Source organism: Medicago truncatula, chromosome 1, assembly GCF_003473485.1.
Source record: "Medicago truncatula cultivar Jemalong A17 chromosome 1, MtrunA17r5.0-ANR, whole genome shotgun sequence".
Classification (NCBI taxonomy): Eukaryota; Viridiplantae; Streptophyta; class Magnoliopsida; order Fabales; family Fabaceae; genus Medicago; species Medicago truncatula.
This window is the reverse complement of record NC_053042.1, coordinates 30,423,922-30,445,863: the sequence shown is the minus strand read 5'-3', so window position 1 is coordinate 30,445,863 and position 21,942 is coordinate 30,423,922. Positions and strand designations below refer to the sequence as shown.

Here is a 21,942-nt window from a genome sequence, read left to right as displayed (position 1 = left end):
CAATTTCATAATATTTAACAACATGGTCCCATTATTGTATACATATTGTTGGGAAATATTTGAATGTCATAGTTTTTTAGTGTTATTGGTGACAAAGGTTAATTTTAGATGAGAGAGAATGATGAATGAATAATTAAAATAAATCATTTAAATGAAAGATAATGAATTGTTAAAAGAAAGATAGACACAAAGGTACCAATGACACCAAAAACTAATGGCACCCAAATGCTACAGTATACTTTTATAGAAGAATCATAATAATCTTAACAATAAAAAACCTCATGTCGACAATATATGATGTGGGTGTAGCAACTTTGGAACTGCAGAAGGATGGTGGTCATCAATCATCATGAACTTAATTTACCTAATATCATTGCACTCTACCTTGCCATTATGATCATGATCATTTATAAAATTGAATCCCAAAACTGAGACAACTTGAATGTCCACCAACCAATCACCCTTCATCAATTTCTTTCAAAAAAAAAAAATCAGCCTTCATCAATCACCAAATGTTAATACTAGTAGCACAACCTCCTCCTACTATTATAAACAAAAAGATGATTCAAATATGGATCGTACTAACAAATATTCTTAGGACGCTTGTTAAGAATTAAAAAATAGGAACAATTGATAATTTTTATGTAGAAAAAGTTATTTTTTGATGTTTTAATGTGTTGAGTACACAAATCTCAAGACACATTTTAAGTTTCTTATCAAGTGTTTTTAGGGTACTTGTTAACATTTCCATTTAAATATTGGTCATTATATAACATAAATGAGTAGTGTTTTAGCACACACATAAAGAGATTTTTTTTAATAAATAGTAAAAGAGATAGTGATAAAAAAAAAGTTATTAATATTTGACGATAAATCTCTTTATCCTCTAAACATTCTTCTATGATCATAATCATAATTATAAATTGTTCAACGCATAACCAACTAAATTCATGAGAGCTACTTCCTCCCATCATAATTATAAACAAAAGTTTATCAATAAGAATGAATTTATTTAGTCCAAAATTTGAATCAAATACACTAATTTTTGGTTACTTTAGTGTATTTGGTTCAAATTCTAAACTAAATAAATCCATTTTTATTGAACCAAATACACTAATTTTATTTGACATGCTTTTACATATTGTCTTTGAATTTAGAAAAATCAAAATGTAGACTTGAGTTGTAAAAATCACGAATAAAGTCTCTCAGATCCAAACATAAGCTAGGGGGGAAAGTTCATCGCTTTATGCAAAACTTCAATTCTTCCTTATATATAATTATTATAAATATAATAATGCTAATCAATTGTCAAAGCTTACCACAATGAAATTATCAGATCAAATGACATGATAGCAAGGTTTTATTCAAAGACTTAAATCACAAGTCAAATTGAATGGAATTAGTGACAAAATTAATTCTCACCTAATGATGTTTGAAGCTGACCTAACGAAATATGTAAACCACATGGACCTCAATTCAATACTAATATAGTAATATATACTGTATATTATTATAACCGATAACGTATTTTATTTTCTTCCAATCAAGACGAGGAATAGCCACAATGTGTGAATGTGATACATCATCATACATTATGTCATAGATAGAATATAGGCATGTAACACTTAATACAACATTTATTTGAAATACCAACAACTATATACTACAAAATTATTACTCCCTCCGTCCCTTAATACTTGACCAATTTAATTTTTTTTTAATTTTGACATAACTGATTTTGACCGTATTTTTCAACTAATATACAAAGATAAATAACACCATATAAGATGTCGTTAGATTCGTCTCAATGAGTATTTTCAAAATATCAAATTTTCATAATTTTTCATAATATATTATTCAAGATATTTAAACTCAAAATTATGTATTGACATGCGTAATAAGGTCAACTGTGTCAAGTATTAAGGAACGGAGGGAGTATTATATTTACCGTCATAAATAATTGGAGAGAACATTGAAAGCGAAATAAAGATGGGGTTGTTCTGCATCATCTAATGGGGAACGTAAATTTCACTGATCCATCCTTGTTTGGCTTTTCTCTGCAGTGTGTTCCTCATCATGTCCCTACACTGAACCAGTCCTTTGGCGTGTACGTACATGAATGAATATGAATTCTTGAGCTTGATAATGAAATTTTGAAAATATAAAGACTTATATAGATACTGTTACATGAAAAATGTCAGATATATTTTCATCTTATTAATTAACAGTGTCACTTTCTTGTCCCCACCTCTATATCAACCTGTGTTCACCCTTGATAGATCTCTTTCACCATAATCAATGTCTCATATAGTACTATTAGCTAAATATATGAGCCAAGTATAAATGCCATGGGTCTTAGATTTTATCAAACAAAAATGAGTAAATATTTTGGAGTTGGATTGTTGGCTTCTCAATGGGAGTCTATTCTCTCCATTGTGAGAAAAGCTTGAAAGATAATGTTGTCTAATTTCATTCCTCCATAATTGAGCTTGTCACACATAATTGAGTTTGAGTCAATACAATTTAGCGATTATCTTGTTTGGGTATTCATTTGTAATGAGATGGATTTTCACCTTTTTCAGATTTTCAGTAATATATTTCATTTTAGCTTTTTAAAAAAAAAATTAAGAGATAACGTAGCGTAAGCGTTAGACTTATCGTTGATAGAAGGGATTTTTTATTTAATTTTTTTGAATAAGCATTATATAAGGATTTTGATGATTCTACTAGAGACGACTTGGGCACAAAAGAGCAAATGAAGCAAAGCTAATTGTACTTGTTCACATGTACTTTAAATTTCACAAACTAAATTTATTTAAGGAAGGTGGTAATGAAACAGCTCATTTTTCCCATCTTGTATAGCAAAGCTAACTGTACTTATTCACATGCACTTTAAATTTCACAAACAAAACTTCGCCAAGGGAGGTAGTAATGTAATAACACCCCATTTTTCCCATCTCGTATGTTAGTATTCATATTACTATGTCCTTGGTGTGTTGTTTTGCTATATTTCAGTGTTAGTTATAGTGAAATTAGAAATCTATAATTTTCCAAAAATAAATAAAATAAAAGTTAGAAGTCTATAAAGACTTAGGAAGGGTGTTGCTTGCTCCGTAAGAAAGAAAAATCGAGTTTTGATCAAGGGAATTCGCTAATCAAATTCCTGCGAAGTGAAATTAGTGGATTCACTTGTCGATCTTGAGTGCAACACTTTTCAGGTGTGGCGCAGAGGAATGGGTGCGTGTCATTGAAGACATATGACTTGTTTTGGTTGGCTGGTTTGGGCGGCGGTGACCCGCTATGTAATACCAAAGCTCGCTAAGCGAGCGTACGTAATTTGTTAAGTGAAATTAGCATTACCATCTATAAATAGTTTGATATCCCGCCCCAACCCCCCGTCCCATTATGAGACCAACTTTCACTTTTATCAACCATCCACAAGTCATTTTGATCATCCTAAAAGCGTATTTATCTATCTCACTTCATATTTAACATTGTCATTGCAATGTCGGAGTTAATTTAAGCAAAAGTTATGGTTTCCATCACGACCGAGTTTGGGAGTGGTTCTATTTCCATCATGAGTTAATGTTTACATTTTTTATGTTTGGTAGAACAGTCTTAATGCTCAGTTAGGGTTTGCATGGTCAATATATGTACGTGGAGTTAAAGATCAAATGTTCAAGTCCTAGTAAGAAGAAAACTAACATAGTTAACATACTAACATCCACCCTTTAAAAAATATTTTGAAACTAAGGCAAGTCAATTGCCAAAGCATTTGATCAAGGAAGACTATTTGTCTATCAAGTTCGCTCAAGATAAATACAAGTGAGGTCTTGATGGTGTAAGTACAATCTATTTTTATGTTTTATCATGCACAAGGGTGATGAGCCTCTAACTGCACATGAGCTTACTCAAAAGCTAACAATCTTATGGAAAATGCTTGGAAAATGGTGTGAAAGACTTGGATAGTATGTATTGGGAATTCAATGCTAGGTTTAGTACAATCATCAAAATAGACACCATATTTTAATGGGAAAAGCTTAATGGTGCGAGATAATTGTGACGAATAACAATGAATGAATACAAAGCCATTGGATTGTATTTTGTTTTTAATCTTGTTTTGCTTTTTATTTATTTTAATGGTATAATAACATTACCCACCGTTTATCGTGTAAAGTCGTACTTGGATTTTTTCGCACTATATAGACATGCTCTATTTTAATCCTCATACGCAAAGACAAAGTCATACACAAGTTTTGGATATGTTTAATCGGCCTTCCACAAGAGTATTAGATCCCAAAAGTGTTGTTTGAAATAGCAAGTAGGGTTGGCACACTTCTAAACATCTTTGGATAAATCAACCAAGAACCTTGTTTTTGGACATTTTGCAAGAATCATGGAAAATCTTGATCTTTTAGATAAGATTTAGATGAAGAAATAATGGTAGAGAAAGAAGACTACACTTTCTTCGTGGAGGTAATCTATGAAAATCTTCTTCGATATTTTTTTAAACAGAAATCTTCTTCAATATTTCCCTAAATGTCAAATGCTTGGTCAATTCATTGCTCAATGCCATAAATTACACTCTTATGGAAATAACAAAACCCAAAACAATGTTAAGATAGAAAACAAGAGTTAGTAAAAAGAGACTTTGATTAATCACTACAAAAAAACGCGTGTTTTCCAGCGGCTAAAAAATGTATGTTCCGGCAGTTTTAGCCGCCACTATGCACAATTCTGGCGTTTTAAAAACTGCCGATATTTTGCCTGCTACAAGGTTTAAAGTGGCAGTTTTTACGTAGCCGCCATGTTGTCCGCCATTTTATACTTGGCTTAAAGTGGCGGTTATTTAATTGTATATAGCGGCAGTTTCAAACGCCATTATTTACATAATTGTGACAAAGCCAATAGGTGTTTTTGGCATTTCTGACCGCCGTAACATGCAGAAAGTACCGGTGGTTTTAACCGCCAGAAAGTACTCCGGAGACCTATGCATGTAGTGGCATGTCCAACTGCCAGAATTTACTTCTAATATTTAATCATTGAGCTGCCACAATTGACATATAAAATGCCACAATGCTCAAAAAATTGAAATTATTTTATTTATAATATTATAATATTATTATTTCATAGGAATATATAATTGTACATTTCTATTTTTTGAACAAAATTAAAGGACAAACAAATTTTGAACAAACAAATATCCAAAACAAGTTTCAAATATAAACAAGTCTCCAAACATAAAGTTACACAAACCATTGCAACCATCTTTAGCTACTCTCCAAACATTAATGTATGATGTTGTAAAGCTTCGAAGAAAGTTACTGATAGATCTCTTGATCATAATGAAAATGCAGGAAATAAGTTCAACACCTATTTCTTTTTGCATATCAAATTAAACACATCCGATTATTGTCAACAATCGTAAAATTATTTTGAACCATTGGTTCAATAATTGCACCAGAAAAAACAATGTAAATGTTTGTGAGGGTGAAAAACACAAGAATTTATTCATGTAAGAATTTCATGAAGCTTAGACTCAAGAAGATCAGGAGGATCATTGGGAGCCTGTGGCTACTAATCGAGATCTTGCTGGAAATAAACAAAATGAAGGGAAGGTTATGAGGAACCAGTAACACATATATAATTTTGAACTTGGAGATATGAAAACTTAGAAAGAATTTGTTCCTAAAACACAAAGTAATACTAAGACGTCTCATAAACACTTGATCATGGTTGATCATACAATCAAGATCTCAATCCAACAATTGATGACAAGATATTTGATGATATTTTAGCTATAACTTTTAGTCGTTTTAGTCGAGTTTGAGGTCATTTTAAAGATGTTTTAGAGGAGTTGATCATGGTTTATGGGACATTTCGTATTGTTTTCATGAGTCCATGTAATTATATTTCTTCTCGGAAATTTCATACGTGTTTTGAGTAATTTTAGTAAGAAATTATGTATATCAGAAAATCAAGACACATCGCATGGAATTATGGAGGCAAGAGAATGAAGAACAAAGGATTTCAATAAGGTTTTTTGAGACAATACAATGCGGGAAAATAGGGTTTCAATGAGGAGGAAGATAGGGTTTCTCCCAACTTTCTTCCTTGAGAGTATGTTTTGTATTTATTTCTTGTTTATGATTTATGTTGCCATGAGAAACTAAACTCCCTATGATTAGGTTTCTAAGATTAACCTTTGTTTATTTGTTGAAATTAATTAATGTAGTCTTTTTTCGATTATGATTTAAGTTCTTATTTTATTTTCAGTTGTTCCGATCGTTGTAATGCTTATGGACCTTTAAGCACAAATAAGCCATAATTGTATCTATTGCAAAGTTTGGGCAGAAATAAACACCTAAGGATATCATGTATGATCTCTAGGTTTTAGTAAAGGTTTTTTCTAAATTACCTTTGAAGAATGGTGGGTAATTTACCCACCAACCAATGAAAATGAGCAATTTATTTGTGGGGTCAAGATAGTTCATGAATATGTGCTTATGTGGCTAATGTGTCTTGGTTGGGGTAAATTACTCATCATTCTTTCATGGGTAGCCTAGTTACCACCTTTAGTAAAAGGCTAACTTACCTTGCTTTAATTCAAACAAGAACTATAATTGAGAATTGCTTATTTATCTTAATCTGACAATTTGGGGTTTATGTGTACGATGTTGGATTTATGATTCATCATCATTAGAGAATTTACTTAGTACCGCTCTAGTTAAGCATATTTACAAATAAGTAAATCTACGAATCAATCACGGTTTCATAATTGACATGTCGTTTATCAAGCGCTTAATCATAATTAGTATTAAATATTACATTAATCCAATAAAGAAGATAGAGGGGATTCGAAGAATCCTAATCATCGTCTAACCTCTGAAACAAACCTTTTACTTTTTTGCAAACAACTATTACTCGCATTGACAAATCAAAAGTTCAAACCCTTAAACCCCTTTAATGTTGTCTTAAATTAAATAGGTATAGCAAAATGCTTCATTGACGACAATCCATGTGGAAACAATAACTTACCACTTTATTACTAGTTATAGTTCGTTGCACTTGCCAAATTTGTGATTAAAAATGCAAAAGACATCTGTATGCTTGGCCAACTTTGGAGTGACATTGAAGATGATGTGAACTAAATAGCTAAACATTATGCAGACAAGGATGGCAATTTCACTTAATACTTAACCAAAAAAATGAAGGAAGAAATTGATCATTCTACATGCTAAGTTAGTTGTAAGTGCATATAACAACCATTCAAGGATTGATTCTAAACATCATTCTCAACGAAACTCCTTTAGTTTGTTTGATTATCACCAAATAAATGCAATAGACGTGCTCACACATTTTGAAAGAGGGGATTAGTTTTTCTAATAGGTTGGTTCATCATGGTCACAATGATGTGGTATAACTTGGTGGAATATTTATCAAATTTTGTTAGGACTGAGTTTTTAAAGATAGGTTTGGTCTTCTAAACTATCGTACCACTTTATTATTGTTGACTTTGATTTGGTCTCCCAAACTTTCTTTTTCTTTATGTTTAATACTACCTCCGGTCCTATTTATAAGAGAAATTTAGGTCAACAAAAGTGAATGTATTTGGACTGAATTTTTAACTAGATACATCAACTTTTGTTGATCCAAAATTCTCTTATAAATAGGACCGGAGGGAGTAATCTTTAGGAGTTGTTGTTGCAAATGGTTGTTGAAAATTGAAATTGCCAACATAGTTGGAGCATTGGAAGTTATATAAATTCACTTGAAACTCAAACAAATTGAAATTGTATTCACCTAAACATAAACTATAAAGCCAATTGTTTGTTTTCTTTTCTTAATATTTGGTATATATGAAAACCCTAGTTGGTAATTTAAAATTTTAAATATCAAGAATTGTGATAAAAAAATAAAAAAAAAGCAAGCAAGTGGTTGCTACACCACATGGCACGGACCTAACTTTGTGGGAAAGAGATGGCTGGCCGTGAAGTTTTTCTTTAAAGCCAAGAGAAAGAATTGTACTTGGAAAGAAAACAAGAACAAGAACTTTGTTAGTTTTCTACTTGGAAAGCAACTAAACCTAAAAGGGCTCAAAATATATACTTAATTCGTGTCCAATTTGCCACCACTTTTTAGTTTGATCAGAGCCTTTTTAGTTTCCTCGTCATTATATTTTCTGGTCCAAATAATAGATGCATAAGTCTCAAGTGTATACTAAAGATTTCTCATGTAAATGTCATTTGAAATGTTAACTAGAGTGTGGTCCTTCATATTCTTGTATTATTTCCATCCGTACATGCTTGATGTGCCTCTTTCATTCGCCTACTTATATGATAAGTATAAAATAGTAATGCGAAGTTAAACTTGGTTAAAATAAAAAATTGTCTGACATTATATTGTTTAATTGAAAGAACCAAATTACTATTTCGTAAAATTGATTACTAACTTGACATTTTTTTTACAATAAAAAATTGACATAATCGTACAAGTTGAAGGAGTAAAATGTTAATTTAGACTAGATTTAATGAAAAGAGAGTTATATACATGATGATGAAGGGAGAGAAATAGAAAAGAAAAGAAAATAAATAAATAAATGCTAACATGTGCATGTTAGTATTTAGGGAAATGATTGATACCGTGACAAATCCCTCAAAAAAACAAAAATACAGTGATAAAATTTATCAAGAAAATTTTAAAACAGTGTATTTGCTAACACCTTTCCTTAATTACACACCATTATCTTCTTTGATTTTCATTAAATAATAAATTTAATTTGTTGAGACATTTTCTTGATAAATTCTTGATAAAAACTCTCTAGAGCAATGCTCTAGTATTTAAAAGGTAGAAGTTATACCCTCTCTTTGTTTCTATTTATAAGAGACATTTAAGTAGGACTAGAAAAGTATTAGTAAGCGTGTTAAATGTCAATTTATTTGTTAAATATTTGTATATTCCTTAACACGTGGCGTTAAATGTGCAGAAAAAAGTTGTTTTATTTTATTTATCCCCTAATAAAGTTGTTGTTGTTAACCATTGATTTAAGGAAGTTAAAAGTAGTATGTTTTCATTGGTTTCAATAATATTTTGACTTTTAAAAAGTTAAATTTATCATTTTTCATTATTTTTCAATGCTATATTTTTATTTTTATCCCTTTATCCAATATTCCAAGGGCAGTGATTAGCATTCTCCTTATTTTGTTTATGAGTTGTGTTATTTGAACATCCATATATGTGACAACTTTTGTGACAACCAAAATTTTACAAAGGAAATGAGGTAGTGACACAAAAACCGAAGCAATAGAGAGAGAAAATAAAAAGATAATGTAAATATAAGAGAGAAAGTTGTCATAAAAATCGTAAAAAATGGTTTTTTAAATATTATTTCTCTTTTATTTATGGTGACAAGAAACATGTGCAGTGATGTCTACGTATGGAATTGGTGTCCCAAAGCCACCGACCGAATCCAAAGCTTTGATTCTTACATTCAAAATGTGCGGCGTCATTAATCATTAAGCAAGTTTCCGTCCATACTCTTTGAATAGCAAAAAATTACTTAATATTTTAACAAAGCAAAAAATAAAAAGTCAAAAGATTCTTAATCTACTAAACCTTTTATCTCAAACTTCTTATAGAGCTAGAAGAGATTCTTAATCTACTAAACCTTTCGAATTGGTGTGTAATTTAGCATTGCTTCATATAGGTCTACTCATGTCCAAATTTATTTTCTTAAAAGGGATTTGATGTTTCTTTCTTCCTAGTTTTAGTTAATCTTGATTGTAAGTTGTAACTTTCTGCATGTATTTCTTGTGCTAGATTGTAATTGTGTTCTCACCCCTCATTTAGTTTGTTAATTTATCTTTTTTACTAGATGATTAAATAGCTCAATTGATTTGAATTAAGAGTTAAAGAGATGGAAGTCATGAGTTCAAATTCGGACGAAAGAAAATAAAAAAAAATCTAACAATTCATTATTAACATTAATCATTTAAATTTTTTTATCCACCACATTATCTAAAAGAAAAAGTAAAATCTTTTATTTTGAGGTGCTTATGAGCAATTAAAGGTGCTTAAAGAGAAAATTTTTAGATTGGGCTTCCCTATTATGATATTTTGATTCGAGATTTTTAATCTTACATATAGCCCAAACGACTTTAAAATTTCTAAATTATATAACAAAAAACGAAATACACTATCCAAACACATATTAAAACACCCTCCAAAATATTTTGTTTTTATCGGGTTTTATAATTCGAATAGGGTACATGAGAAAGTTAGAGAGTGAAAAAAGAATCGGTCTTAAGTTATATTCCCTCCGGTCACTATTACATAAGTAAAATTTCACTTTTTTTATACATTGAATAATTGATATATATGGTCTATAATAAAAATTAGATACATTAATTATTCAATGTATTTAAAAAGTGAAATTTTGTTTATAATAGTGACCGAATGGAGTACTTTATAAAATTAAAAATAATGTGAAAATGTGTGTTGCTTGGGAGTTGAACCAAGACACACCCCTTACCATTGAACCATGGCAATGATTATGAATAAATTTAAACGGTATTGGTATGTATACTTGTAGGTCGACATGTTCTTATCTCCCGATTCAATGATTGATTCGTAACTCTCGATTCAATGAGCTTTTCTGGGAATTCAAGGTGCTTGTGACTTGTGAGTAGCTTGTATGAACCGGTCTGCCAATCCCGATTAATTGTAGGGCTTTTTAACCTAAAATGTCCGGTATCTATTTGAGCTGTATGGATCGCGGGTAGTTCGTTTAGCCCGCATAGAAAAAATCCTAGATATTATATATATATATATATATATATATATATATATATATATGTTTAATAATTCTTTATTTAATTAATTATTAAAGAAAAAAATAAAAGTGAAAATTCAATAAATCAACACACAAATATACAAGTAATAAAAAATTATATTTATCCGTTTTGTTACTTTTAGTTTTAAAGATCGAACATATAAATATTTATAACCATAACATACCTAATTTATTTAAAATTGTTTTTCTTGCCGTTTTGGTTTGCGATGTTTGTAATAGAATGTTTACAATTTGTTTTTTGTGTTAGGCATTATTTGAATTTATTAAAATATTATTTATAAGAAATTTTATAGGATTATTTTATTGTACTTTTTATAAAATAAAATAAAAATTAATACGCGTCGGCCAGTTTAGTTCGAACAACGTGTAGGTCCGGGCTCATGTAGTTTTTTTTAAGCCCATATTTCAACAGTTTTTTTATCCGGCCCGATAAAGCCCGTTAGGGCCGGCCCTAAACGGGCCGGGTAGCCCTATTTGACAACTCTACTTGTGGAAAATTGTTGTTCACACATGTGTTTAAGATGAAACACACCAGTAAATGGCCAAAATACCGATTGGCAGTTAACTGCCGCCGATTTCACAATTCAGTTAAGTGCCGTCGGTTTTTTGAAATCTTCGGCAGTTAAGTACCGATGCGTTGTTCCATCAGATGATAGCAACCAACTACTCCCCTTACTCACTATTTCATCATCAACTTACATACCTCTTCCATCTAAACTCCCAAATCCAATATATTTTTCACCCATTCTTGCTCCAAAATCATTGAAGTATCAATCCTAGAAGGTATCAACACACTTTTAACGTAAAAAAAACAAGTAGTAAGCATTTTAATCCGTTTATTATTTGCTCTTTTTGGGGTTTTTGCTGTCAGTTTTCATAGAACACTGACATGGGAGCATTGACACTTAAGTGCCGAGGTATGGGAGCATCGGCAGTTAAATGGTGATAGATTTCGGTAGTTAACTACCGATGCGATTGTTCCAGAATTGCATGCTACTGCAACTTTTTCGAAGAAATTTTTTTTTTGGGTGTTTTTTTGTTTTTTAATTCATTACGCAATTGATGTTTATGCATTAGTTAGTTGTTAGTTCATAGTTTTGTGTTGTTTATTTATAGTAATGGTTGAGAACGCGGATGGTGATCCGGGAGAAACAAAACCAATTTTTGTCGAAAATTCCGGAGATGTCAAACCGTCTAAAGGTTGAAGACAAACTAAATATTGTTGTAGCTTCCGTCCATGTTGAAGATTCATTATATGTTGACTCCGGTGTCGTCCCACTTGATGCCAACGAAGTTGACACGACTAATTTTTTTTCCCCGAAGAAGTTAAATGGAAAGATAGAGATGATTTGCTTAATTGGACACGTCGTCAAGAAAATAAGGCGGAATTTACAATTGTGATACAAAGATCCAATTTGATCGCTCCAATGTTGCAATTAGCATGTGAAAGGAGCGGCGCTCACAAAGTGCTTGAAAAAAAAAAAAACCGAAGCATGAGACAACAGGCTCAAGAAAATGTAGGTGTATGTTCATTGTTCGTGGATATCTTAGTAGGCAAACAAATGATTGGAGATTAAACATTCTTAATGGAGTTCACAACCATGAGATGGAGCCGGCTTTAGAATGACACATGCTTGCGGGTAGATTAAAGGAGGATGATAAGAAGATTGTACGTGACTTGACCAAGACTAAGGTGCTTCCAAGAAATATTTTGTTAAATTTGAAGAACAAAAAACAAGATTGCATGACAAATATCAAGCAAGTATACAATGAACGTCAATAAATATGGAAGTCATACAGAGGTTAAAAAACGGTGTTGCAGTTTCTAATCTCAAAGTTGAAGGAGCACAACTATGTTTATTTCTCAAGAACACAAAATGAAAGTACTACTATTTTCTATTTTTATGTCTTTTGATTTGTGTTTAAAGACCTACCTCCACCAAAAGAACATTTGAATGTGATTGGGATTCTCTTACGGTTATGAGTTCAAACAATTTTAAGAATGCAACATTGTTAAATCTATTAAAAGAGAGTTTTGTCACCATTGTAGTCATTTCCAATCTAAAAAATTAATCTTTGTAATTGCACGTAAAGAATAACCAATTCGCACAAAATAACTATTGCTTTGTCAATAATATTCTTAAATATTTATTATAGAGAGAAATAAGTGGAATAAAATAATAAATATTTAATTTTTGGGTTAATATGTCTTTAGGCCCCTGTAATTTGGACGAGTTCCGATTTATTCCTTTAATTTAAGATTCTTTCATTTTAGATTTGGGTTGTTTTAGATTAAGCCTATGTAAATGAGTTTGGGAGCGTTTGCTCGTATTATATGAACTAAATACATTTCTTAATTAACGAGAAATCTTTAGTACTAACTGAAAAATGCATAAATAGAAGCACATTATATGAACTTGTTTCCTTGGCTGCTTTTCTAGTCTAAATCTCCTAAAACATGGATTCACTAGTATTCTTCAGGCCCGTTCCTAGAGTTTTACGGGCCTTAGGCATAATATGAAAAAAAGGGCCTTTACATAATGCATCATAATTTTTTTAGCTCATTGTTGTGTTTTTTTGCTTTTCATTTCGCTTTTCACTACAAAATAAATGTTTTTTTTAGACAACATCTGAAAATAAATTAAATATTCTATATACACCAAAACAAAATAAAAATACTGTAGAAGTAGAGAAAAATAGCACATGTGAAGTAGACTGAAATTTTAGCACCCTATTTTCAACTAAAATAGAATTTGCTTTTTGTTATAAAAATTATCCCTATTTTCACCCATGTCACCTTTTTACAACCCCTCATTGTCCAAATTAGATCTCATAAGAAATGTAGCTTTTCGCTCAAATACTAGACTAAATAGATTTTCTCATTCCCTTTCCCTTTTATCAAATGAAAATTACAAATCTATTATACTTCCAAATAATGGTGATTATCTCATGAGAATTTTTATTGGTACACCACCTATTGAAAAACTTGCTATTTTTGATCCTGGTAGTGACCTTACATGGGTTAGATACAATGTTCTCCTTGTATCAATTGTTTTGCACAAGACACCCCATTATATGATAGAACCAAATCTTCCGCTCATACAAATCTCACATGTGACACACAATCTTGCACATTACTCCCTAAAAAACAACAATTTTGTGGAAAATCACAAGAATGTTTTTACTCATACCATTATGGTGACAAATCATTCTCTGTTAGTGAATTAGTTGTGGATTCCATTAGTTTTGGTTCTAATAGTGTTCACATTACATTTCCAAAGTCTATTTTTGGATGTGGATATTACAATATTTTCACAGCTGATAATAGTGGTAAAGCAGCAGGACTTGTTGGTCTAGGAGCAGGACCATTTTCACTAGTTTCACAACTAGGTCATTCCATCGGTCGAAAATTCTCTTATTGTTTGGTTCCTTTCGGTTCAAACTCAACTAGTAAACTCAAGTTTGGGAACCAATCAACTATAACGGGTAACGAAGTTGTGTCTACTCCACTCATAATCAAATCTCTTGAACAAACTTTTTACTACCTTAACCTTGAAGGTATTACTATTGGTCGACAAAAAACAATTCAGACAGGTCAAATTGATGGCAACATAATCATTGATTCAGGGACAGCATTGATGTATCTCGAACAACCCTTTTTCGATGATTTTTTAGCTTCGGTGAAGGAAGTTATTGATATTGAGGAAGTGGAAGATATTCCATCTCCATTCCACTATTGTTTTGAAGATCCAAATTCGAGCTTTCCTTCTATTGTGTTGCATTTTACTGGAGCAAATGTTCCCTTGCAGCCTAAGAACATCCTTTATTTGGAAGAGAATAACTTGGTATGCTTAGCAGTAGTACCTTCAAATATTGCAGGAATTTCTATTCTTGGAAATTTGGCCCAGATTGATTTTCAAGTTGAGTATGATCTTGAAGGGAAAAAACTTTCTTTTTCCCCTAGTGATTGTACAAAGAATTAATTTATCATTAAGCCTTATAAGGCTGTTCTTTTTTTTATTTGACATAATAATTTATGTTTATTTAGTTGGTCTTTGGTTTTCTGTTACCAAAGCTATTAGTATTAGTATCAATCAACTCTTTTAGTTCTATTTTTGCTAATTTTCTTTGTGTCAACATGCTTATATATTTCATCACAATGAGCTGATGAATTAGCAGTTTTCAATAAATTTTTATTTGATATTAGATTCGGAAAATTTTTATGATTGCAATCTAAGTTATGACGTCTATAAAAAATTGTGATTCTTCGCTATATATCAATGATTGCAATGCGATCATAATTCAAATTTTTATTCGAAATAATCATCTTTCTGGTAACAGTCAAACCTTAAGCAATTGTGACTGCATTTGTTCATAATTTTTCTTCATTTTTTCAAAGCAAAATTAAAGTCGAATCAAATGATTCTATACACTGTATAAAACAGTTTTACACCAACAGTGTATCTTCATAAAACTATTTTGTTCCTTATTGTAAAAAGAAAAAAAAACTCTTTTGTTCCTTATACGACTCTTCGTTGCTTTCCATGTGTTTTTACAAATGTCAGCACAAAAAGAGAAGATGCACATAGAAAGGAGAAAGCCTAATACCAAGGCTAAAAAACTACAGCCTTGTGTTTTTACAATTCCACAAGTCAATTATATCACTGGTCTTGTGTTTCCTTCAACTGCAAGGAATTCAAAACTCTCTTGCAGGCTAGTCTTGTAGCTGTTTTCTTGTCAGTAGAACCTTTGTACTCGTATTGATGAATTATGCCATCTGCAATTACCTCAATTCTACAGCTAGTAACTCCGTCGTTCCTGGACAAGTTCTTCTCCATGGTATAATTCATTTTCTGACACAGTTCAGTTAGTTCTCTGATCGGATGGATCGTTAATGTATCAGGTGTCACAAGGGGTTCCAAAAGAGGTCTTATGCTTTGCCACACAACCTCCTTGTTGTATCCTGAATCAACAAATATAGCACCAGCTAGAGACTCTATGATGTCTCCAAGTACCTGGTAACAATAGGAACAATCTTAGATCATCAGATTCACAATATAGAAAAATGCACTAACAACATTTACATCTTTAAATTATGTTCAAATAGAACTAATGACCCTAAAGTAGGCAAAGCTATTACACACTAAACACCAACACATAATATGAAAACCACTCGACATTGACACCGACACGTCGACACTGATAATAATTTAAGAAAATGAAATAATTGAATGTAATCACATGTGTCGGAGTAGTGTCGATGTCAGAACCGGACACACTATCCACCTAAAGTGTCGATGCTACAAAGATTACATGTTTAAACATATTATATTTTGATCATAATGACAAGAAGACTGATGCTTAGGTACTCATAAGTCATAACAGCTTCAATAGAAAAACTTCCATACCAATAGTATAGCTCAAACTATAAACAAAATTATAAATGCAGAGTTTATACTTTTGTTTTCTACGAAGGATGAACATAAACTTGTACATTTTATAGAACAAACTAACCTTGGGGAATGAAGCCTCGGACTCCCATCCAAAAGTTTGTGATGAAGACTGTTCGTCAAATTTATCAAGGGTAGCTGCAATATGTTTATGTAACTCCTGAGAGGCATGGAGTACATGTTTATGCAGTTGAACCTTGATGGCAGACATTGCATAACAGTCGTTATTCACAGAAGCTGACCGCATATCAGTTAACTGCCCAGGTGTCATGCCAGGATGTTCATTATACAAATGTGTAGTAATGAGATAATCCAACACCGCGTCTCCTAAGTATTCAAGTCGCTGCAGGGAAAGGAATATATCATTTAAAAAATTAGCCAAAAGCAAAACATATGTAACAAGAATAAGGTATTGATTTGTCAAAAAAAAAAGGTATTGTTAAATCATCTTCATAAGCTATCCTGCAGAGCTTATGAAAATAAGCTGAAAACAACCCATGGACATGCCATATGTTGTTTTCATAAGCTCTGCCAAACAGTATAAAAAGTGCTTGTGCCAATAGATATGCTCATATAAACCAATCCAAACAGACCCTAAGGAAAACGTAATTGATTGTGAAGAAGATTGTGAATTAGTAATATTTATAAATTAGGTTTATCAAGACTTCACAAAAGATAAGCTAATCAATATGTCTGGTTTCTATATGAAGAATAATACCAACAGTAAGTACCTGATAGCATCTTGGCACATCAGGCAGCATGTAAGAACCGTGTGTCATAGCTTCTACTAACAGTGAACGGTCCCTAAACGAGTGCTTCAAGAGGGATTCTAGAAAGCTGACATTGATTAGATTGTCTGGACAAGCATCGAATTGCCTCTCATAGGGTGTAATATTGAAATTCACTTTGATACCAACCCAATCCAAAAACAGCAATGCAGCCATCTCACCACCAGTGCTAAGGAAGGCACCAATTAGTGCTTCAACAACATCAGCGGCAATTTTCCGTTTCAATTTTCTATTTCCGCGAGTATATATTTTTGTCCCCTTGAAAACTGTCTCTTCTAATTTAAAACATCTTGATTTAACTCCAGGAATGATCCAGGTCTTAGGATCAAAAGGCTCATTCCGTATGAAGCCCTGCAACTCAGAAGAATAGATAATCAACAACAAAATTAATATATTATCTGCAATTACAGTTTCAAAATAATAACGCAAAATGAAAAGCCAAACAATACAACATAATCAATATTTATAAGCATTACAGTTTTGAGAGCATAATACTTTGTTTTTTTGAAGAATTGAGAACATTATACTTATTACGGTAAATAGTGAATATTGTACACTTTTCGTTTTGATCTTCAGTGTTTCGAGAAAGCAAAAAACTAAAATAAAAAAAAAAACGATACCCGCATAATAATCAGCCAAATTAGAAGCATATTATAGGATCAGAATTATAATAACTATAATCTTCTGCAAACTTCTAAAACACAATATAAACTAATTAAGAAATCAGTTGAAAGATAGCATCATAAGAGATGTAAGCATACAAGATTAAAGACTAATCTATTAAAAAAGAGAGGGAGAGAAAGAATACCGGAAGTTTAGAACTGCAACCTAACTTACAGAGGGCAGCGTTACAAATGATCTTCTCCCTCTTCACACTAAGAAGACCCTCGTGATGATTTTCATACATATTAAAAAGCTGTTGACTAACAGCGTATTTTAAAAAAGAATCTCCTAGAGTCTCCAGAGACTCGTAATGAAAGTTCTCCTTGCATGACTTTGTGGTCATTGCTTCCAAGACCTAAAATGCAAAATGCAGATACCATTAGTGCAAATATCTTTAAAATGTTTGACGACTAAAAAGAAAATCACACATTCAGATAGCACCAAGACAAATTAACCAAAAAAAGCAAGAGGAGAAAGTTCCAAAAGAAACTCTTTACATTCATTATTCAGAGTCTTACCGTTTTCAAGTACAACTTTGTTTCAAAACTACTTTTATTATTAAATTATTATAAGAGAAACTAACCCACCTTGAATGTTTGAATACTGTTCTGCGGGCAAAGACTCAAATGCATCTTTTTAAAGTTCAAAGCTACAAGCAATGACTCAAGTCTATGCATGATCGATGGAATAAAGGAAAATGAGTAAATAGTTCGGACTGATATTGGTGACATGATTATAGAGCAAAGTTCAGGAGGTAACTCAACAAAGGTCTTGCTCACATCTGAAAAAGAAAAACACAGGATTAATATCAGATTACACATTATTAGTATTTGACAGCAATAATTGAAGAAACTATATCTTCCATGCTTTTATGAACACCAAATGTTTGTATGGTGCTCACTAAGAAAAGATCAAAGTACCGCAAAAAACAAAGTAAAAATTTAAAGCTCAAACCTCTGTCCTTCGCTTGCCTATATCCGTGACAATAATTTTTTACTGGAAAAACATGTCTTGCCTTAAGTAGGCGTTGATGCTCAAAACGCAATTGAATGCCATGTCTGAAACTCGGAAAAGGATAAATTAGAATAATGCCCTAAAATAGATAAATTAACTGGACTGTATATAAGGCACCATAGTTGATAGATTAACTGGACACTGAACATCTACCACAAAAAATTACTTACTTTTGTCCAAAGTACTTCTTGTATGTGATAACTTCACCATCCCCTACTTCCAGAGGTGAATTTCCATCCAATTCCATTATACCAGTGGTGATGTAGGTACGGCCATTGTGAGGAGTACAAATCAAAGCATTTCGCAATATGCAAGGGCAAACTAAACCCTTTTCAGTCCATATATTTGCTTCATGATGCAGACACTTAACTATAGATGGATGTATGGAATTAATTGTTATCCAATCAACAGATGGTGTTTCCTCTATAGCAATAGATGGCAGCAGAAGATAATCAAACTCAAGATCATCTTCCAAACAGAACTTGTCGGAAACAGTTTCCATATCTGTTTTATGGTTCATAAGAATTCCAAGGACATTAACTTGGAATCTTTTACACAAAAGAACCTGGAAAATGAAAACAAACCATAATTGTTTTGACTTTTTCTCAACACTTGTGAATATGTAGATGCAATTAAAAAAAAAAAAATTAAAGGAGTGATAGAGAGATACCTGATCCGGCGAGAGATTAATGGATCCTTTGTATTTCAAATTTACAGACAAGCTACCTCTATCGAAACCCATGTTAAATTGCATGCATTCAGTTTCTAGATCAAGCTTGACTCTAGTTGCAAGAAAAATGTCTTGCACAGTGATATCGTAGCTAAAATTTTGTTTTAGCTCTAATAAATAACAATAGTATATTGTGTTACTATTGTTTGGCATACGATTCACCAATTCAAGCGGTACGTAACTTGGTTGATCCTCGTCATATGGTTCATTCCCTGTAAGATTTTGTTTGATGTCGATGCCATTCATAGAATTAGTATATGGTTAAATAGAAACTTACATTCACGTAATATTAAAAATTTAAAGGCAATAATAATAAAATGAAAAATGAATAGAAGGCATGAAGTTACCAAAGTCCTCCACCTCTGCTTTTTCAACGACTATAGAAGGAACGAGATTATCTGTCAAAGCTCCAATCATATGAAGTCGTTTGCATGCTTCAAGACATGCAATATTTTTTAAGTACTTTGATTCACCATGTACATTAACAGCTTGTACTTGTAGAGGACAACTCTTAGGAAGATACAACGTTCCAGTCTGTTTGTCCCACCTTGGAGTCGGTTTAAAGTACCTGGGAGTTTAGACAAAATGGGATGAATGATGAACGAGATAAATTTTTTTTAAAAGGATCAGATTAATGCAAAAGAAAACAGATCTTAAGGCTCATTAAACGGAGAAAAAAATGGAATAAGGGTAGCAATAAACAAACCCATCTGCTGGAAGTCGTGAGCAGTACAAGTATAACAAAGTAATGCTAGAACTAAGATTGACAACAGCTCCAGTGCTTGCAACACGGTAAGTTTGCTCATTAAATTTATCACTTTCAAGACTTTCGCATGGAAGGGAAGAATGATGCAAGGACTCCTTCCTCATCATTTCCACACCATCAAGGTATTTCTCTAATCGAGATCGTGTAACTGAATCCCCACTGTAATTTTGGAACAAAATATGGAAATTTTAGGTAAGCTTACCTCAAAAAAATGAACATATAGATTTGATATTATAACTGTCTCTTGCAGAAGGCTAAATAGAACTTGCCTAAGTGCTACTATAGTAAATTGAAATCAAAATAATTACCTCTTAACCATCAATATATAATCTGAATTTTGCATTCTGGCACGGCCACGGGACTGTACAAAACTGCACACGGTGGGAGATGGGTCAAATCTAATAACCAAATTGCAACTTTGAACATCTAAACCCTCCTCAAGAATTGATGTCGCAACAATGACGTTGACCTATAGATTAAAATGTTTCCTTAATAAGTAACTGCATTTGCTTATTACAATACAGTGGATTATATAAGAAAGTAGCATACCAATCCCATACGGAAATCTTCAACAATTTGATTTTGATTTTTCCTTGATTGGTTTTGTAATTTACTACTGTTTCCTGCAATGAATTTAGCCGTCCAGCTATTGTATTTCGGAAGCAAATTGTTCAAAAGAACCTCAAGGACAATAGCTGTAATAACCCTTTCCACAAAAACTATGCATCTCATTTCAGTAAAATTCCTGTAATTTTAGTATGCAGTAAGCACAGTATATCAATTAAAATAGATTTAATAATAATCAAAATGAGATAAAAACAAAAACTATTGATCAGTGATGCATGATATATTTATGATAACCTGTACTCAAGTAGACAGTCCATAAGACAACACACTTTGGAGGTCAATAGCCCCCTTTCCATATCGGAATTCATATTGTCACCAATAATCCACTGAGGATCTGATTAAGAAGACACTTTCTAGAATCAATAAAAGAATGCAAACAAAAGATTAAATTGAAATATCATGTATTTTCTCAAGATTGTAGAATTATTACCAGATGGTATGTAACTTTGCAGTGTCAGAATAGCGGACGAACAAAAATCTTTCACAATTTGATCACCTGAGTTACCCCATAAGAGAGTTTCAATTTCAATGGATGATAAAGACTCCGCGGCCTATCACGTAAAACACAGTCGATGTCAATTATGCAAACATGAACGTAAAGTAGAGTCAAAAAATCACAGCAGCAGAAGGGCAAGAACCTTCAAAGCCAACCAAACACCAAGCTCTTCCAAGCAAAAAATTGAGTGAGTGTAAATCCTTGCTATTCTCTTGTGTGCAGAGTCAACAGTTGACTTTATGAAATTTGAACTTGTGACGTAAAGCTCGTGCTGAAGAAAAAATTAGTGCCATTTCAAGTTAATAATCAACTATGATTGGACAAAAGCACACACTAATATAGTTTGGAATCAGTAACAAAATTTGAGAAAGAATGACAAAACATATAGAGAAACTTTAGTCTAATATCAATGTGAACAATCATTTGCTTATATGTACACACCTGTTGTTTTAAACTGCTGAGTTTATTGGCTAATTCTGCAAATTGCGCATATGAAATTACATTTTCATTGTAAACCTGGAATTTTGTGGTTGAAGTTGGTATGAATTTGGAGATG

The 21,942-nt window shown here is 32.1% G+C and overlaps 1 protein-coding gene and 1 pseudogene across 1 annotated transcript; one reads left to right on the top strand and one right to left on the bottom strand.

Moving 5' to 3' along the window:
* Positions 1–13,642: 13,642 nt before the first annotated feature.
* Positions 13,643–14,835, top strand: LOC25483870 (probable aspartic protease At2g35615; annotated as a pseudogene).
* A 486-nt stretch (positions 14,836–15,321) lies between these two features.
* On the bottom strand, positions 15,322–20,999 carry LOC25483869 (endoribonuclease Dicer homolog 2). The gene is made up of 12 exons (XM_013612583.3): positions 20,813–20,999; positions 20,572–20,732; positions 20,204–20,422; positions 19,845–20,065; positions 19,438–19,709; positions 18,938–19,332; positions 18,708–18,811; positions 18,341–18,534; positions 17,899–18,108; positions 17,034–17,441; positions 16,367–16,645; positions 15,322–15,867 (listed from the first exon to the last, which is right to left on the bottom strand). The coding sequence occupies exons 1-12, from the start codon at positions 20,993–20,995 to the stop codon at positions 15,514–15,516; spliced, it is 3,000 nt and encodes a 999-aa protein (XP_013468037.2). The 5' UTR covers positions 20,996–20,999; the 3' UTR covers positions 15,322–15,513.
* Positions 21,000–21,942: the final 943 nt, after the last annotated feature.